The following is a 19,489-nucleotide window of genomic DNA, read 5'->3' as shown; positions in this document are numbered from 1 at the left end:
CCTCCAGACACAAATTGTGTCTTCACCCCTTTCTATACTCCCTGTGAAGGAGCTGCTGGGTCGCGTATCTGCACACCCTTGCCTCTGATTTCATAGAGTAGCCTCCAACTTCCTCAGGTCAGATTGAGTCACACACCAGCTCCATGCTCTGCCTGCAGACGCTGCCATTTTATAGTGTTTCCCAGTGGTGTCCAGAAGCACCAGGGAATACATTTTTCTCTGTGTCTTTGGCCCTGTCTCTCCCTTCCATTCAGGCAGGTAGCCAGCCAGCGCCATGTTCACAGTCTGTCAGAGATATGGTGGTGCAGAAAAGACAGCAGCCTAGAAATCTTTCTGGACTTTGTTCTCAAAGACTAAGTTCTGGGGAGAGCCTAGAGCATTGATGATGGAAGCCTGAGCTGGAGTGGGCCGAGAGCCCTGCAGGGGGAGATGCGCTGGCAGCTGAGAGCCGAAGACCAGGGTTCTCTCCTCACCCAACAGAAGGGGGCTGGAGGCAGGGGTGGACAGAGAGGGTGGCAGGTGCCTGGCAGTGGCAGCCTGGGTCCTGCTTCCTGGTGGAAGACTGTGGGGGCAGCTGCCAAGACCCAGATCCCCGGAGGGAAACACTGCCTGGGCATGAGGACATTCGGGCTCAGGGTAGCCTCCTCAAGATTCTCGCATCCAGCTGTCTGGAAAGGGCAGCAGTTGCCCTCAGGCATGTGGGTGGATCAAATATAGAGGAACAGACTCTATCACCAGGCCTGCATTGGACGGGGTTTCGCAGTTCCCCTCCATGGACAGGACCCCAAGAAAAACTGAGTTTTGCCCAGTTCAGGGACTCAGAGTCAGAAATAAATATAGAGTGGGGCACCTGGTGGCTCAGTAGGTTAAGCGTCCGACTCGGTTTAGGCTCAGGTCATGATCTCATGGTTTGTGAGTTCGAGCCCTGCATCGGTCTTTGCAATGATGGTGCTGAGCCTGCTTGGGATTCTTTCTCTCTCCCTCTGCCCCTCCCCTGCTCATCCTCTCTGTCTCTCTCTTTCTAATAAACAAATAAACTTAAAAAAATTTAAATTAATACAGAGTTACAGGAAACAAGAAAAGCGATTTACTTTATGTTGAGATTTTTATTCACGTTGTTAATTTTACACCTGCACGAAAATGTGTCTGCCCTGGAGGAGACTGTGTGAGGTTCTAATTGTCACTGATACTTAGGAGAACTTAGGTTCTGTGGTGGGGAGACAAGAGGGTAACCCAGGGTTACCAGGGCTAGGGGTAGGAGGGCCCAAGTTTCACAGGAAAAGGAGGAGCATTTCCCAGCATGTGAAGTGTCTCCACTTGCAGAACCACACATGCTCCATCCCTTTACTGAGGGTGGATGCTATAGGACCCCCACATAGTGGGCTTCCAAGGTCTAGAACATTCACTGTGCCCCTCACCAAACAGCTTATTAAGGATCAGAACTGAGTGAGCCTCTACACATCCACAGCCTCTAACAGGTTCCCTATCTGATGGCAACAGCCCCCTCACTGACCTCCAGGTTTCAGCCTCAGACCCTCCAACTCACCCCCGAAACCACAGGGCTGTTGGAGACACTCTGCTCCCACCAGATCTTAGAAAAAAATCCAACCCCTTAACCTGGCCCCTCCTCCCCCGCTAACACCCCACCCCCTTTGCCATTGCTTCCTTCCATGTTTCTTGGCACAGTCACACTAAACTTCTTTCCCCAGCAAATGTGTCATGTTCTTTGTCACCACTGGGGCTGGAATGCCCCAGAACAAAGGCCCAGCCAGCCAGCGCAGGACCAGAGAACAAGGAGATGGCTGGGCCTGGAGGATGCCCCAAGAGAAGGGTCAAGGCTGAGAACTGTGACTGCCTCCCCCATGGACCCCCAAAGGCACCCCTCCCCGGGGACCCCTCTCATTGTACCAGATGGTGCAGAGATGCTCCAGCCGCTTTTGCTGCAGGGCTTTCTGGTTCTTCAGCATGCTCTCTATCTCCTTCTTCACATCTGGAGGAGCCCGGATCCTCTCACTGGCCATGAACTCACTGGGTGTCCAGACACGTTGGCACCATGGAGAGGAGGAGCAGGGTGGGGGGGTGGGAAAGAGGGGATGAGGCCCATGGTAAGAACATTCACAATCTAAGCACCCTTACACCACTTCAGCCCCTCCCTCCCCATTGTAGGCCTCTGGGGCAATGATGAGAGGGGGGATCGAAGAGCCAGGGGGCCACCAGCGAGACTCTGGAGTTAAGAGCATGGGACCACTGGGCACAGATCCGGGTGTGGGTCCCGACTGTGGCCAGCCAGCTCTGTGACCTTGGGCAAGTCAGTCCCTTCCTCTGAATCTGTTTCCTCTTCTGTAACGGAGCTAATGAGAATACCTTCCACAGTAGGACCCAGTCAGCAAAGCCCCTAGCACCATGCCTGACTCACGGGAACTGCCCATTAAATGCCAGCTCCTGCCATCACTGTGGATGATTACTGATATTTGTAACAACTTCCAGGCCCAGACCCAGACCAGTCACTTTCCATAGAGCACCTTGCTGATCATCACTGAAACCCTATCACTGGCGCATCATCATGCCCGTCTGCATAAGGAGAGAAAGGCTCCGAAATGTTCAAGTGCTTGATCAAGGTCACAGGGAAAGTACAGGTGGAGCCAGGTCTCAGTACACTTTTCTTTCACCCAGGGTGTCAGACTCTGGTGTTCTCCATCTGGAAATCCAGGTGTACAGATGGCCTCCCATCCCCAGACCCACAGCACAGACAGACAGACAGACATTCTTTGGCATCCTCAAACGTCTTGACGTGACAAGCAAAAGAAAGCCTTGTTTGTTGGCCAAAAGCTGCAGGATCCTTGTGTCGGTATTAACAGAAGTGCCACCTGGCAGAGGAAGCAGGGAGATGAGCCCTCTCTTCACCCCTGGTCCCATGGGGACCAAAGCCTGAGGGACCGCCATTCGTCTTGGCCCAGTAACACAGGGTTCTGAGTAACAGTCGAATGGAAATTGGGCAGATAATCAGACGGGCGTTTTCAAACAATTTGTACTGTGATAATTCAGAAAATGCTTATGCGATAACATTTATGAAGAAAATAAGACAGAAAGTGACATATACAGTATGGGTCTAACGAAGCCTGGGAAGAAATACACCAAAATATCAGCTGTGCTTCTCACTGTGGCGAGAAATTAGTAATGATTTTTAATTTCTTTTTTATACTTTATCTACTTTAACTTTTAAAAAAGAAAAGAGCACATATTTTTACCCCCAGAAGAACGGGAGCGTTTTGGAGCGAGGACAGAAAGGAGGGTGAGGACCACGGGCTTGCTGGGCCGGCCTTCCAGGTGGGCTGGGGGGAGGCTGTGGGATGCGTGGGCAGACACGGACCTGAAACTCTGCACCAGGGCCTGCTTCTTGAGAACCTTCCAGGTGTCCACCAGGCCCTGCCAGCGACGATGGCCCTCGAGCTCCTGCTGCAGCGTGGCCTCCATCAGGTTGACAAACAGCTGGGCGATGGCCCTCCGGTTGCCCAGGAGGGCCTGGTTTATGACCTGTGGTACAGGTGGGCAGGCTCTACATGAGGTGGGGGCTCTCCAAGGTCAGAACAAGGCTCAGTTGGAGACGGACAGGGGGAGGCTGCAGAGGGGCCAGGTGAGGTGCCGGCAGAGGGCCTGGGGCCCAGCGGGGCTGAGTAGGGCAGTGGCAGCATCTGAGGGGCACCGAGGGGTCACTGGGCACTCACGGAAGTTGCCTGGGGCTGAACAGTCGTGGACTGTGACAGGGGTCTTTCCTGAAGACTCACCTATGAACCTTGACTTAAGCATGTGCCTTCAACCCAGCCCCAAGACCATATCAGATTGTTAAAGAAGCTGATTTTAGCTCACTGGAGATACGTACTCCAGTGGGTTCTTAGTGTTTAGCTGTTTTCTTTCCTTTTCTTTAAATGAATTTGTTCCAAAAGCAGAGTGCTCCTGCCATCAGGGACCAGTCAGTCACCTATGGTTGTGATGAGAACGAAGACCCAATTACCAAATGAGACCAGGGCTAGAACATTCTTCTGCAGTCCTCCCAGTGATCCTCACCGGGCATCCTTGGCATGGCAGTGGGGACAATTCTTCATGGTGTGGTACTATTCTGCTTTTAGTAGCCTGCCCCCCTCAATGAGAGCAGTCTCTCCCATGCCCCCAGGGAGTAGAACAGCCAAATGTCTTCAGAATTCCCCAAAGCTCTCGGGGCACCGCCCTGGAGCAAGGGTGGGAACCTGCCAAGCTCAGCGGGTAGACATTCCAGTAACAATTTTCACTGGAACCTGAGGTTTATTGCTGGCTCTACTTCCTAGCTGGTGGTGGGGGGAGAGGGGGACTGGCAGGTATTTCCTAAACCTCCAATTCTTCAGCCATAAGGCGAAGATAATGCTACTGGCAGCACAGGGATTCTGCGAAATTAAATGAGATAAATGCACATAGAGTAAGTAGCAAGTGCCTGTTGTTGTAATGAGTAAAATAAGCATATGGACGCCAGACATTGAAACATCCCCGGGATACTGCTCTGACCCCACCTAAGGGATCAAATGGATAAAAGTTAGGAACTCTTGTTTCTTTCAAATGACAGTGGCTACTGCTGAGACCTCTTTTGTCACCCCCTCCCCCCAACAGGTACTGGTTTAAGTATCGTTACCCCTGTTTTATGGGCAGGGAGTTCCAAGTGCAGGAGCGGAGTTAGTTTGGGAGCTTGTGTGTCTGGGCAGTGGAGAGGGAGGTCTGTGCTCACTCCCTGTCTGTGCTTCATCCAGGACTCCAAGATGTGGACCGAACAGGAGCCCATCTGTGATTCTGAGTGCTGGGTTCCTTTCACCCCGTGTACTGCCGGGAGGCCTCCGCAAGCCCGGCTTTCTGCACAGGCCCTAGAAGCCCATGCAAGCAAAATGTGCTTCTGAGTAGCCAAAGGAAGCAACAACATGGATGGGCCTAGAGGGTATAATGCGAAGTGAAATAAGTCAGACAAAGAAAGACAAGTATCGTATGATTTCACTCATTTGTTGAATTTAAGAGACAAACAAAGAAAAAAAAGAGACAAACAAAAAACCAGACTCTTAACTGCAGACAACTGATGGTTGCCAGAGGGGAGGGGGGGGGTGGGGGGATGGGTGAAACAGGTGAAAGGGATTAAGGGTACACTTGTCATGATGAGCACCGAGTAATGCACAGAATTGTTGAATCGCTGTACTGTGCACCTGAAACTAATATAACACTGCATGTTAATTACATTTGAAGAAAATACATACACACACAAACATCCGTACATAGTGTCTTTTCACATGGCAGAGGAGTCGGGCTTAACTCTGACTTTGGAAATATTATGAGCAACCTTGAATTTCTTGTTTTCTACACCCAAAGAAAGCAGCTGGGCGAGGGTGGGGTGTGGACAGGGAAGCAGTGGGGACAGAGACCGGAGACAGGCCTGGTTCGGCACTAGACACTGATGGCCAACAAGAAGGCAGACAAGCACCACTAGGAAAACAAACGGAGCAGGCTGGGGTCACCTGTGAGGGCACAAACCACTCTGAGACCAGGACAGCTCCACCATCCAGCACCTATTGCATTGCACATGGTGGCTGAGACACGGCCCAGTAGGTGCTCGTAAAACCGTCAGTGATGAAACCAGTGCTGCTGTGTTAGGTAATCGGGATTAAGACAGGAGGGATGTAGGACACGCACTTTAGAAAGACTTCTACTGAGGGGCGCCTGGGTGGCGCAGTCGGCTAAGCGTCCGACTTCAGCCAGGTCACGATCTCGCGGTCCGGGAGTTCGAGCCCCGCGTCGGGCTCTGGGCTGATGGCTCGGAGCCTGGAGCCTGTTTCCCATTCTGTGTCTCCCTCTCTCTCTGCCCCTCCCCCGTTCATGCTCTGTCTCTCTCTGTCCCCAAAATAAATAAACGTTGAAAAAAAAAAATTTTAAAAAAAGAAAGACTTCTACTGAAAATACTTAACAAAAACTCTGGTTCTGGACCCAAGCGACTAACCCGAGTTAGTTGGAAATGTGACACATGAGAAGCCCATCGGTCCTGAGACACCAGGTTCTGGGGCATCCTCAGGTCCCGTCCCTTCTGTGGGCTGATCCCCTGCACATGAAAACCACTCACCATGGCTTCCTTATTTATCAGCGTGTACACGTCAGGCTGCATGAGATAGGATGTTTTCTCTATGATTTCCACATATTTCTTCAACACGCTTCTGAGCTAGAAACAACAAGGTGTCATTGTTAATGACTTTCTTTTCCTGGAGACCTGCAAGCAAAGAGACGATGCCTCACAAACCCCACAGGTGAAAATCACCAAGAGCCCATTCGCAGGCCAACTCACTTTATCTGCCCGAGAGAACTCGGTAGAGGTCAGTGTCTCATCCAGCTCCTTAATCCCCTGCTTCTGGAACTGGAACTTCTCAGCCACCTGATCCCACAGCTCCATCAGGGTCTATACCAAGAAACTGGGGTCAGGCTGGGAGGACAGATGGCAGGGAGGGAAGGAGTGGGACCCCGGTGGGGCAAGCCCAGCCACAGGGAAGCCCTACTTCGATGGTGTAGTCTTCGAGGTTGATGTCGCTTTCCACCTTTTTGAAGAGTTGGTCGATTTCCTCATCAGACGCCGCCAGCTTTTTTAAAAGAAGTGCTCCTGGCTCTAAGATGAGAGGTTCCATTTCCTACAACAGGCCAGTAGGGCAATGCCTGTGGTCTCAACACCACCAGGGCAGGGGGAGCCCGTCCCTTCCCCCAATTCTTTGCCCTGTGGTGGGAAAGTGCTAGCTGTGGTCCTGCCTCAAAACTAATAATCATTACCTAGACCTAAGGAGCTAGGATTTACTATTCACAGCCAGAGCACAAGGGCAGGCACCATTTATCTGGGCATGTGCCATGTGCTGGACACTCTGCTCTAGGCTAAGCCCTTGTCCTCAGACTCACTTGGTCCTCACCACAGCCTGTGAAGTAGTTACTGACATCAGGCGTGGCCCATGGTTGGGGCTCAACAAACATCCATTAAAGAAGTGGCCAGTGAAAGGATTCCAAGTTTACTTCAGATAAGGAAACTGAGGCTCAGTTATGTTGTATGACCAAAGCCACAGAGTCATGGACAAAAGTAGGGCTCATATACAGTTGGGACAGATGAGTAAAGCAACGACTGGCTGGGGGAGCTTCTTGGTGCTTTGGGTACAGAGCCAGCTGCATGAATCCAAGGGAATGACAGAAGTCAGAGAAGACATGGGAGAGAGTGGTGAGTGCAGTCCAGGGCTCAGAGAAGAAGGGCAAAGAAGGGCCTCATTTAGGGAATATTCTGGGGACCAGGGTGGTTAGAGATGGAATGTCTCTGGAGAGGAACAGAGAGCCAAGTGAAGGTGGTACCAAAAGGCCAGATAGCATGAGGGGTGGGAAGCCAGAGGGCCAGGCCCTTTGGGCCCTCATTAGTAGGACTGCGTAGGGAGATCATGGGCTGGGCTTTGGCATCAGCCCTGGAGTCCAGTTCCCAGCTGGCCCCTTATGTGCCAAATCAGGCAAGACTTTGTGAGCCTAAACTGTAAAGTGGGAGAAACAGTGGTACCCGACTTAGAAAGCTGTGCTCATAACGAGCACTCATCATGAGCCACTCAAGCTGGCTACTCTGATTTCATCCACACCACTGGTGAGCCACTCAGGGCCTCTGAGCTGGGCGGGAAGGGAGGGTGGGTGCAGTGACAAGCCTGCCTTGAGAATGGCTCCAGAACAGAAGGGGAGAGAGGGAGGAGTCTTACCATCCCAATCTGAGCAATCTCCTCCTTAAAACTCCCCAGAGCACTCTCGTAGCCCTGCCTCTTGGAGTCTCTGTCCAGGGTGGTTGTGCTGATCCTCTCTGGAACTGGGGGAGAACAACAGAGGTGAGGAGGCTGCCCTCAGAGCTCCAAAGCAAGGGGAGGGCTCCCAGGAAAAGGCAGCAAGGCAGAAAGTGCCTTGGTTCAGGAGATGGACCCCCAAACCAGGCCACAGTGTCAGAGGCTTAAGGAAAAAGAGAAAAAACAAAGGTGATCTGTAAGTGCTATAAGGAATGAAGTCTCACATACACAGTTAAATGCCAGAAAAAGTTTCCAAATGGTAGGTACAGAATGGGACCATTTATGTTTTTTTTAAAGTTAATAGAAGCAAATACATATACAAATAAGAATAACCAATACTTATATAGCACTTATTATGCACCAGGCATCGTTCTAACTCAATTACCACTCCTGAAGAGGCCAAGAGGCAGGTTCTATTTTTTCAGCCCCATTTTACAAGTGAGGACACTCAGGCATGGGGGTTAAAGAACAAACACAGCCGTGGCTGAGCAGAGGTTTGGACATGAGCCATCTGCTCTAGAGTCTGCATTCCCGTCCTGTGCTCTGCGGTCCCCTGAATCTGGACACCATGTGATTTCATGGTGGGGAACATTCTTGGGAAGAGAAGCAGTGCTATCACGAAGGGAGAGTTTTTCCTTTCTGTTTATCCCCTTCCTTTGGTTTTCCACAGTGAGCCTGACTGGCTCAGTGGTAGATAGCACATGTGACTCCCAATCTCAGGGTTGTAAGTTCAAACCCCATGTTGGGTGCAGAGATTACTTACGGTGAGTATGTATCATTTTTTTTTTTTAATCGTAAAGGAAAAGAACCTTCCTCTATAGTATGAAGGAAGACAATGCAGATTGAAATGTTCTTGTGAAATTGCAATAAAGCAAGGAATATCCTTTACCAACTGACTTTCATTGGTAAATTCTGACTGCGCAGAGCCCCCTGCTCCCTCCCCAGCTCTCTGCACTGAGGAGAAGGTCCAGAGGAGCAAGCTCAAGGGAGGAGCCAAGGGGAGAAAGCCAGCCCTGCCCTCACAGCTGAACAGAGACTCACCTATGGTGTCCATGAGGCCCCGGACCTCTCTGGCTTCAATGATGCTCTCACTTTCTTCAGCTTTTTTCTTCTTGATTATTTCCTTTTCCCTGAGGCACAAGTAGAGGAAACAATAACTCCCAGCCCCCTCCCCTACCCCAGGGCAGCTCTGGGACAGAAGGGAGTCTTCAGAGAGACCTCACATATTGGTGATAAGGCCCACCCCATTCCAGAGAGCCCCGAGGCTATGCCAGACTCCCAACAGACGCTGCCTGGGTATCTGCTGCCAGTAGGCACCATGGTCCCTAGACAAGAAATCAGGGTCTGCTTCTGTTCTGGCTGCAAACCAAGCGTGGGTAGTAGGCAAGAGCCATTTCCACATGGGGAAACTGAGAACAGTAGGGCATGATCAGCCTGGGAAAGCCAGGCCAGTGCTGAGTATTCAGGATTTGCTCCTTCAGCAACTCATCATCCTATGAGGCAGTCACAATAACCCCCTTGACAGGGATGAGGGGAGGGCGCTTAGAGAAGTGATTATACAAAGCAGAGCTGAGACTCCCTGACCCACGTGTGTCATGCCATGGTCCATGGTCCTTGGGGTTTAGGTGTGGGAGGAGAAAGCTGAGACCCCAGAACAAGCTACCTCAGCAGGGAGGACCAGGGTGAGTGAGAATGACCTTAGCTTTGGAATAAAAATCTCTGAACGCACTGTCCATAGGACAAGCACCACAGAAATGCAACAGGTCTCAATGACACCTGCCATTCCTCCAGGCCTCCACATGTGCAGCGCTTTCTAGTCATTTCTCATCCAATCCTCACTGCACACCTACCAGCAAGGAAGACTGCAGGGCCTAGACTGACCCTCCAGAGGTGGGTCTTTCAGTCTTGTCAATCAGGTGCCCATGGACTAAGGTGGCTCTTTGGGAACCTGGGTGCTCTGACTACCGAGCTAATGGCTCTGGCTCCTCAGGCACTTGACCCGAGGACTTGGGTCTACACTAGTGCTGATCTATCCCTACCTTGGGCTCCTCTTCTGCTCACCCGGAGGCCCTGCCCTGGGTGAATGAACACACAGGTTCACTGGCTTTGGCTGGCTGAACTTTCAAGAAGGGAACAAGGGACTTCAGAGAGACGCCAATGCTGAGTTAGTGACCCCAGTCATTTTGAGGGTGGCAGAGCCTGGCAGGTTACAAACACATCTTTCTCCCTGTCACAGGCCACAGGAAGTTGTCGTCTAGATCTACGTCCAGGGCAGAGCTGACTTTGTCCCGGGAAGCCAGCACAGCACAATGCCAGCACCCTCTATGGAAAGTGCCTTTCCTAAAACGCTGTCCTGTGGATGCTAAGAGCTCCTGATGGATGCTATATCTGGTTATTGGGATAATGGGTGACCTTAGGCTAAACTCTGGGGAAGGGGGGACCCTTAGGAGCGAAAGATAACTCGCAAATCAGCTGAGAGGGGACTTAAACCCTTGTAGGAGCCAAAGTCACAGCCAGGGGCAGCATCAACAGGCCCCAGACGTCTGTGCTTCAATCCCCACACTGGGCATCAGGCACATGGGCTAGAGAACACCGACCTCCAGTCTGGGCTTGGTGGCCAGTGGGTTTGCCCATCTGTAGGTAGTTAAGGGTGCTGAGGGTCAGAAGCCTCAGGGGAGATTTCTCTGGGAAGAGTCAAAGGTCAGGTCATCTCTGCCCCAAAGCAGGTAAAAGAGAAAACAAAGGCAGGTAGAGAGAGACCGACTTCCCCTTCCGAGTCCCAGAGGGGACTGCGGCTTGCTCAGAGCTTGAAGAGCAAAGGGAAGATCAGCTCCAGGCGCCCCAAGCTCCCCGGTGAGGAAGATATTGCCCTCCTTTTCCTTTTCTTTCCTTTCTCCCTGCTTGAGGAGTCTGAGCTCAGGGAGTTGAAATGGCATACTCAGGATTCTCAAATTTCACTCCTGATCTCCCTGCTCCTAGACCATATGCACCCATCTCAGGGAATGGCGCCTGCTCTGTCCACCCAAGCACTCGTGCTACAGACCTCGGGCTCTTGGGAGCCCTCTCCTCCCTCCAATCCACCACCTAGTCTGAGGGGTTCTGCCTCTAAAATACACCGGAAATATCCTACTCTCCCTCTTGTAGCCCCACCAGGCTTAGAGGGAACCCCTGGCCTCCCGGCCTCTTCTTGCCACTCCCTACATTCTGCACACAACAGCCAAAAGGCCTTAAAAAGGCAAATCAGCTGCTCACTTCAGTAGTCCAAAATCCCGACTGTGGTCTGCAAGCCTATCCCAGCCTCATCTACTGCCCCTCCCCCCAGGCCCACTAACTTCTTCACCTTCCAGAGCAGACCAAACCCTCCCCGCCTCCACGCCTTGCCCCATGCATCTATTCCCTCATCCTCTGGTCTCCGCTGAGGCCCCTCCTCAGGGGCTTTCCTGACCCCTGTGCTACCACTGTCCTCTGGGTCAGAGCCTTCCCACCTTTAGGGGGACTTGCCTATTTATTTATTATCGAGGCCTCAAGTTCCAGGAGAGTGGGATCCCCAGACCCAGTACCTGGTCCTAGGCACTCAATCAATAATTACTGAGAGGGGAGGAAGAGGAAGAGAGGGAGAAGCAAACAGTGGAGCAAAGTAGGTGCTATTACCTCTGTCTCTCAGAGGAGATACTGGGACTTCATTCCTAAATGGCATTCATCTTGTGTGAGGGCTTTCTGAGTTTCTGAAGACTCTGGCACACCCCCCCCCCCCCGGGTGGGGAGGTACAGTGTGGACCACAGGACCCACCTGTAGAGAACAGGATTTTCCGTGACCCAGTCATTGGGTAGGCTGTGCGCCCACTTCCGCTGCCGAGGACACATCATCTCCCCTTCAGGAATATCCATCTTCTTCATCAAGGGCTTCCTGCCATTCTTTGGGGTCATGGAACTCTCCACAGTGCGCTTCCTGGTGGCTGCCAGAGAGCGGACCAGCTGCACCTGAATGCACAAAAGATCCGGTGGGGGGTCGGGACTACAGACTCCTCAGCACCCAGGGCTCACTCTGCAGTCTTAGAAGGACACGTTTGAACTTGCCAGCAGGAAGGCACTTTACAGGGAGGCCTTCAACCCTAGGGTACATTCCATGCAAGTACCCCCCAGAAGACATTCAGGTATCTAGAAGGGTATCTCTTAAGAAATTTAGTGAGGACCAAGATGCTTATCCCAGCATCTTTTATAATCACAAGGAATTAGAAAAATGGGGCTGTCCAATAGCAGGGGACTGACTGGTCGAGTAAACTTCTTATGTCCCTCCAGTGTAATGCTAGGCATTTATTAAGAGTGAGACTTACAAAGGACTATTTATGACATAGGGAAATGTTTATGATATGATATACCATAAAACATATTAATTAAAAGCGCAACTTAAAAAAATTATAACCCAAACTATACAGTATGATCTCAAAATTTTAAACTCATAGAAAAATGACCAGGAGAAAGTGTGCCAAATGTGAAGAATGGTGTGCTGCCTCCAGGCAGCAGGATCATGTGAGTAATTTGTTTCTTTGGCCTCCTTATACTTTTATAATTTCCAAGCCTCCTACATAGAGCGTTATTTAGGGCTCAAAGTAGGAATGAAAATTCCTTTTAAATAAGCAGTACAGAACGTCAAAGGGAAGGTTTGAGTTTGTGTATTTAAGATACTGTTCTTGTCTGTGCAGTTTTTTATAGACAAGTTTTTTATAGGCAAGGCAATTCCAGCAACCTATTTGGCTGTCAAGAGAGTGTTACTTTAATACACTATGGGAAGTCCTGGATTAACAACTGGGCAGCCTCTAAACATCTTGAAGTTGCATTAATGCCCCTTGACATGCAAAAGGTCTGTGCAATACCGTTAACAGGGAAGAAGCAGGTTTCAAAACACTGTTATAGAATCAGACCCAGGTTTTAAAAAGAAAAATTAGAAACGCTTTGGTGCATAGGAAAAGGTCCCAAGACACCTTTAATTTTGGCGATTTCTGAATAATTTAACTTTTAACTTAACTAAAACTTTAATGTACATTTTTTAATTTTCAAGAATAGACATTCTAATATTGTATTCCTACACTTTAAGAACCAATAAGAATTATTTTTTAAATCAAAACAATTTCAAAGCCCTTATTTCATTGGGTTCCCGGACAAAGAAGCCTTCAGAGGGAGGGAGGTTTGGGGTGCAGAGGGAAGAGGGCACAGAGGGACACAAGGGACACACCTACCTCAGCCTCGAAGATCTGCTGGTAGACCTTCCCGCTGGGAACCTGGGTCACCTTCCCCACTGAGGACATCTTGGCCGCTGGCTGAACGGGGCGCCCCTATTAGGAATTCATTGTCCGAGAATCATGTCTGAGGTTTGGAAACCGAAGCCCCAACCTCCAGGACAAGTCCTCCGCCTAGGACCTGCGCTCCCCCCACGCCCCCGCGGGCCCCACCCCCTCCCGCAGGCAACCAGGCTGGGTAGGACCCACCCCACTGCTCTAAGAAAAAGCAAGCCCCGCCCCCCTCCCTCAAGCCTCAGGGGTTTCATTTTAAGCAAAAAGTAAGGAGTGGCAAAGAAGCAAAAAGGAGACAAACCTCCGGCAAGAACCGAACTCCCGGAGAAGGCTGGCTCTTCCAGCCACGCAGTGTGCAAATCCAGAGGACTTTGGTGGGGCAGAATAATAAATCGTTATTGTTTTGTGCTTCACTCTCCCAAGCTCTCCTGGGAAAAGTGTTCAAGGTGTCATCTTGGATTTCAACCTGGCCTTGACCCTCCAAACTGGAGCTGAACAAAGTTGAAGGATCCCTGACTCCCTCCTTCCCCCACTCCCCGCCAAAAGTGGACAAAGAGAGGCGGAAGTGAAGGGAAGGAGCAGCCCGACTCTGGCTGTGCTAATTAGGCACCTATTGTATGCTGAGAAGACCCAGCAGGCTCCTCTCACGCCACCAGCCCGCCAGCCTACCGAGGAGCGCGGTGCAGTCCCCGGCCATCCCCTCTAAACCCGGCCAATGGAGGGAGGCCGTGCGCCCGGGGCTGGCGCCCCACCTGCAGAAGGCACCACTAGCCAGGGCCAGTCCAGCCTCAACTGCAGCTGGACGCACTCGGTCTCCAAGGCAACGCAGAGGGGCGGGAGCCCCGCTGGCCCCGCCCTCACTTCCTTTCCGTGGAGGGAGGGGTTGATGGTCCGCAGCCGCCGGAGCGCCCCACCGGGAGTGGGGAAACTGTTAGGAAGTATTCCCTCCAAGCCCGTTTCTCCTCACAGCAAGGGGGCGCCCCGGCGCTGTCAGGAGCGTCCAGAGCAGTACACTGAATGTTCTGAAAACTGTAGGAGACCTGAGATGTAACTCCGAGCCACGGCAGTCAAGAAAATCCACCCTGTCTTCTTTACTTGATTAAAACCAACCTCTGCTGGCAAGCAGCACAGTGCTTGGCTGTAAAATGCAGAAAGCCTCTCTAAATAAGGCCAGCTCTTTCTCAGATTACGAGATTGAAGGGCTCAGAATTCAGGCATCAGGCTTGTATGGCATTACAATGAAAAGACTAATTTCTAGGACTCTTGAGTTCCATTCATCCTCCCACCACTGCCACATAACCCTGCTAAAATATGGCTCTGACCTACCCTCTCTCCTGCTCAAAAGTCCCTCATCAACTCTGCAGCCCCTGCAAAATCCAACTCAGTCTTAGATGACCACAGAGCCCGCCCCCCCTCCCCAATCTGGTTCCCACCCTGACTCTCCCTGCTTTAGCAAACTCTCCACTCCTCCTGCATATGCCCCTGCCCCCTGCCCTTCCTCATCCTGCTCTTCTGCTGGGATCCTTCTCTTTCCGCAATCCCGGACCCAGCCAGCCTTCCACTATCAGTAACAATTATCCCAACCACTCATTTGCCTCAGCCCCTATAACCTCTCCTCTCTCTGGATGTTGACTGCAGTCAAATACAGGAGTTCAGGACCTCTAGAGTAGGCGTTTCCTGAAGGGCAGGTACGCCTTATTAATTTTGACTTAGCGGCAGTTGCTCTTAGCACAGTGTCTTGCACATGATTCAGACACAATGAATGCTCCCTGGGTAAACGCATGAATACCTAGAATGTCCTCATCTGACACTCCTAGAGTTTGTCTCTTTCCCACACACCCAGCCATAGTCCTATGTGGCCAGACCTGAAAATACTTGTGGTTGACAGTGAACCTGGCTTGAGGGTTTCCTATGTTTTGTGAGGTACTCAACTCCCCCAGAAAAATCCCTCTCCTCGACAGGGATCTCTGTTCCAATTGCTAGTAAATGCTCCCTATGACAACTTCCTAGAACAAGTGATCATTCCATCCAGACTAGCTTCAGAAGTTAATTAACAGTGAATAGAGAACACTTTTATTCCCCTTCTTTGGTCATGGATTTTATTACCAAAGTGAAATATTGTAAAAAAGATTGGACTAATTTTAACTGGAAAAAGAGAAAGTGTAGGTAACCAAGGGAAGGGGTAAAAAAAAAAAATGTGCAGGAATTATTTGCAGTCATTCATACCACTGTTTATGCTATGCTGGCTTGAACCTTATACACCAGAAACAGTGCTTTCCCCATCCAGATGTTTTCTGGGTTCTAGTGTCTAGCACATCTATAATCAGGGGTTCTTTTTTTTCTAGATATTTGGATACAAATATGTAGGTATGGATATATCATGTGTCATGTTTTGTTCTGAGTAAGCAACACACTTATTGTATAAAGTAGGAAAAAAAAATCCATGGAGAACATAAAAATAACCCATGGTCTTAACACTGAGAATTTGCCTCCCTTAGCTCCTGAGTCTGGGCCTTTGTGTTTGAATTTGGATCAAACATGGGAATTTGTGTTTGGCTTTTGGATGGCATTTGCATTGCCCTCCCAACTCTGCAATGTGATAACCAGCTAGAGATCATCTGGTTAGTCCCTCTCACGTTAGAGGTGGGCTGGAGGTGAGAGACAGGGAATGGTCTTTAGTGGAGTTCTTAGTGGAGCCAAGCCTTTAGACTCTTTTTCTGCACCTCACCATCATATCTTCCCCCTCAGTCTTCATCTAGAAAATGTCTCTTGACTAGAGTCTCATCCTCTTCCTTCCTCTTCCACTGGTCACTGTCTATCTTCTCCACAGTCCATAGAACGGAGACCAGTAAGGACCGACAAGAGCTAATATTTATTGAGAGGATTTAATCCCCTCATAACTATGCTCAGGGTAGCATAATAAGCCTATTTTCCACATGAAGGAACTGAAGCTCAGAGTTAGTAACTTGGCCAAGATCTCCAAGATAGGAAGGGGTTAGATCCAGGATATGAATCGAGTTCATGTAATTCCAAAATCTTGAACCAAACACTATGCCATCTGGCCTTGCTACCAAATGGGAAAAAAATTCTGGATCAAACTGATTGGATCTGTGTGTTGAAGCATAGCATACATACTGAAGAGTATGGAAATCATAAGTGTATACAGCTTAATAAATTACCCAAAGGGAACACACTTGGTAACCAGTACCCCCAAGAAATAGAACATTACCAACTCTCCAGGAGCCTCCCTCATGTACTCACCCCAAGTCACTGCCCTCTTTTCCCCAAGGATAACACATATTTTAACTTTGAATTCGTTTTGCTTGTTTTTGAACTTTATCTAAATGGAATCATACAGAATATACTCCTTTATGTCAGACTTCTTTCATTATGTTTGTGAAGTTCCAAACATTTTTTAATGTGGCTGTGAGTTCATTTTGATCTCTGTATACCATCCCATTATTTTAAAATGCCCCATTTTATTTATCCTTTCTATTATAGATTCACATTTGGGTTGTTTCCAGTTAGAAAATTACCAAATAATGCTGCTCTGACCATTCTTTTGTATAGTGAACATATGCAGGCATTTCTACTGGGTATTTACCTAAGAGTGGAAATTTAGGGTCATACAGAGTATGCATAAGTCCGTCTTTTTTTATTAAGTTTATTTATTTTGAGAGAGAAAGAGAGAGAAAGCACAAGTGGGGGAGAGGCAGAGAGAGACGAGACAGTGAGAATCCCAAGCAGATTCTGCACCAGCCCAATGCAGAGCCCAATGCAGCACAGAGCCCAATGCAGGGCTTGAGCCCACGAACTGTGAGATCATGACCTGAGCCGAAGGCAGGCACTTAACCAACTGAGCCACCCAGGCGTCCTTGTGTAAGTCCATCTTTAGCAGATACTACAAAAGAGTTTTTGAAAGTGGTTGTATGCGTTTATACCATGGCAACGTATGAGAGTTCCAGTTGTTCACGTCCTCATCAACATTTGGCGTTGTTAGCCTACCTGGGGGGCTCAGTCAGTCAAGCGTCCGACTTCAGCTCAGGTCATGTTCTCATGGTTTGTGGGTTTGAGCCCCACATGGGGCTCTGTGCTGACAGCTCGGAGCCTGGAGCCTGCTTCAGATTCTGCGTCTCCCTCTCTCTCTACCCATCCCCCCCACCCTCAGAAATAAATACACATTAAAGAAAACATTGGCATTGTTAACATTTTTTATTGTAGCCATTTTGGTGTATGTGTAGTGGTGTTTCATTGTGGTTTTAATTTGCATTTTCCTGATGAGTAATGAGGTTGTGTAATCTTTTATATACTTTTTGGCCATTCGGTTATCTTTCTGTGAAATATCTGGTCAAATCTTTTGCCCATTTGTTTTTTCTGTGGATTGTCTCTCTTATTAATTGATGTGAGTTAGTTACATATCTTATCTGATGCTTTTTTCCAGATAAACATATGACAAGTGTTTATTCCCATTCTGTTCTTGCCTTCTTACTCTCTTTTGACAAAGAGAAGTTCTTAATATTAATAAGGTCCAATTTATTAATTTTTGCCTTTATACTTAGTGTAATTTATGTCCTAAGAAACCTGTGCTTGCCCCAAGGTCATGAAAATATTCCCCTATATTATCTACTACAAATGTTGCTGTTTTAAACTTACACATTTAGCGGTGCCTGGTTGGCTCAGTCAGTTAAGCGTCAGACTTTGGCTCAGGTCATGATCTTGTGGTTCATGAGTTCGGGCCCCACATCTGGCTCTCTGCTGACAGCTCAGAGCCTGGAGCCTGTTTTGGATTCTGTGTCACCCTCACTCCCTGCCTCTCCCCCACTTGCGCTCTCTCTCTCAAAAATAAATAAAACATTTAAATTAAAAAAAAAATAAACTTACACATTTAGATTTAAAACCCACCTGGAATTGATTTTGTTTATGATGGAAGGTAAGAATCAAGATTCATTGTGTTCCCATATGGGTAACCAGTGACCCTGGGCCATTTACTGAGAAGACTATCTTCCGCCCATTGTTCTGCGTGCCTCTTTTGTTATATACAAAGTGTTCATATGTATGGGTCTCAGTTGGACTCTGTCTATTGCTCCTTCTGTCTGTCCTCGCACTATTATAGCTCACTGCCCTGATTACTGTTGCTTTATCCTAAGGCTTACCATCTGGTAGCGTAAGCCCTCCAAGTTTGTTCTTCTTTACGATTGTCTTGACTATTCTTGGCCACTTTTATTTCTATGGAAATTTTGAAATCATGTAGTTAATGTCCACCAGATATCTGCTGACATACTTTATTGTGATTGTATGAATCTATAGATCAGTTTGGGGAGTAGCGACATCTTAACAATACATAGTAAAACAAGCAAACAAACACACCAGGCAAAAAACACCACCAAACCAATCAAAAAAAAAAAAATCCTAACAAAAGAAGAGAGAAATGATAAACTGAGAATAACTATCTGCAATTCGTATTACAAAGGGGCTCACATCCCTAATACCTAAAGAGTTCCTAGAAATTGATAAGAGAAATAACAGACACAGAGTGGAAAATGTGGCAAAAGACATGAAGCCACAGTTTATAGAAAAAGAAACATAAATAGCCTTCACTATATGAAAATGAGCTCAGGCTCAGTCATACTGTGACAAAATTGTGAAAAAGTTGACAAATACATTCTAAAGCTGAAGGGGAAAAAATAGAAAAGGAATTCTTGCCTCTCTAGGCTCTTCAGGCCCACCAGGTCCAACACCCTGTGGACCGACCTGACTGTACTGGGAGCACCCACAGGGCTCCAGAGGACTCCGGGTGCTCAGAGGTGGCAGGCAGGTGTACAAAGAACTCACCTGAGCAGAGCCGTGGGTCCAGTGAGCATGGTGTGCAGGGAGGCGGGAATGCCAGATCCTCAGGAGCTTCTTTTTTTTTTTTTTTTTTTTAACATTTATTTATTTTTGGGACAGAGAGAGACAGAGGATGAACGGGGGAGGGGCAGAGAGAGAGGGAGACACAGAATCGGAAACAGGCTCCAGGCTCTGAGCCATCAGCCCAGAACCCGACGCGGGGCTCGAACTCACGGACCGCGAGATCGTGACCTGGCTGAAGTCGGACGCTTAACCGACTGCGCCACCCAGGCGCCCCAAGAGCTTCTGCTCACTGTATGCCATTTGCCCGCTGAAGAAGACGTGGGGAGAAGTTTCCAGGTGGGTAGTCTTCTCTCCATAGGAGCAGGGTGGGTGAGAGGAATCTCCCAGAGGACTGGGATTGCCCCCTCTTTCAGCTGGGACCTTTTGGGAGGCAGCAAACCTCAGGGACAGGGATTGAGCTGGGGGTGGGGCCTCTAAGCCTCCCTAGAAACTTAGGCCACCAGTTCT

At 49.2% G+C, this 19,489-nt stretch overlaps 1 protein-coding gene across 1 annotated transcript in view; it reads right to left on the bottom strand.

The window, feature by feature from the left end:
* The window catches only part of CCDC180 (coiled-coil domain containing 180), a 61,070-nt gene extending 47,923 nt beyond the window's left edge, over positions 1-13,147 (bottom strand). Inside the window, exons 1-9 of the mRNA XM_047098990.1 lie at positions 13,079-13,147; positions 11,632-11,822; positions 8,883-8,971; positions 7,764-7,867; positions 6,552-6,680; positions 6,344-6,454; positions 6,125-6,220; positions 3,371-3,534; positions 1,909-2,028 (exon numbers count right to left, since the gene is read on the bottom strand). Coding sequence (XP_046954946.1) covers positions 1,909-2,028; positions 3,371-3,534; positions 6,125-6,220; positions 6,344-6,454; positions 6,552-6,680; positions 7,764-7,867; positions 8,883-8,971; positions 11,632-11,822; positions 13,079-13,147 — 1,073 coding nt within the window. The remainder of the gene's footprint in view (positions 1-1,908; positions 2,029-3,370; positions 3,535-6,124; positions 6,221-6,343; positions 6,455-6,551; positions 6,681-7,763; positions 7,868-8,882; positions 8,972-11,631; positions 11,823-13,078) is intronic.
* Between the last annotated feature and the right edge of the window lie 6,342 nt (positions 13,148-19,489).

The sequence above is a fragment of the Lynx rufus genome, unplaced genomic scaffold, assembly GCF_022079265.1.
Source record: "Lynx rufus isolate CCGP_SWC_20201006 ecotype Redwood Valley unplaced genomic scaffold, mLynRuf1.p SCAF_10, whole genome shotgun sequence".
NCBI classification, from domain to species: domain Eukaryota; kingdom Metazoa; phylum Chordata; class Mammalia; order Carnivora; family Felidae; genus Lynx; species Lynx rufus.
Note: the sequence above shows the minus strand (reverse complement) of the source record. Positions and strands in the feature narration are given on the sequence as shown.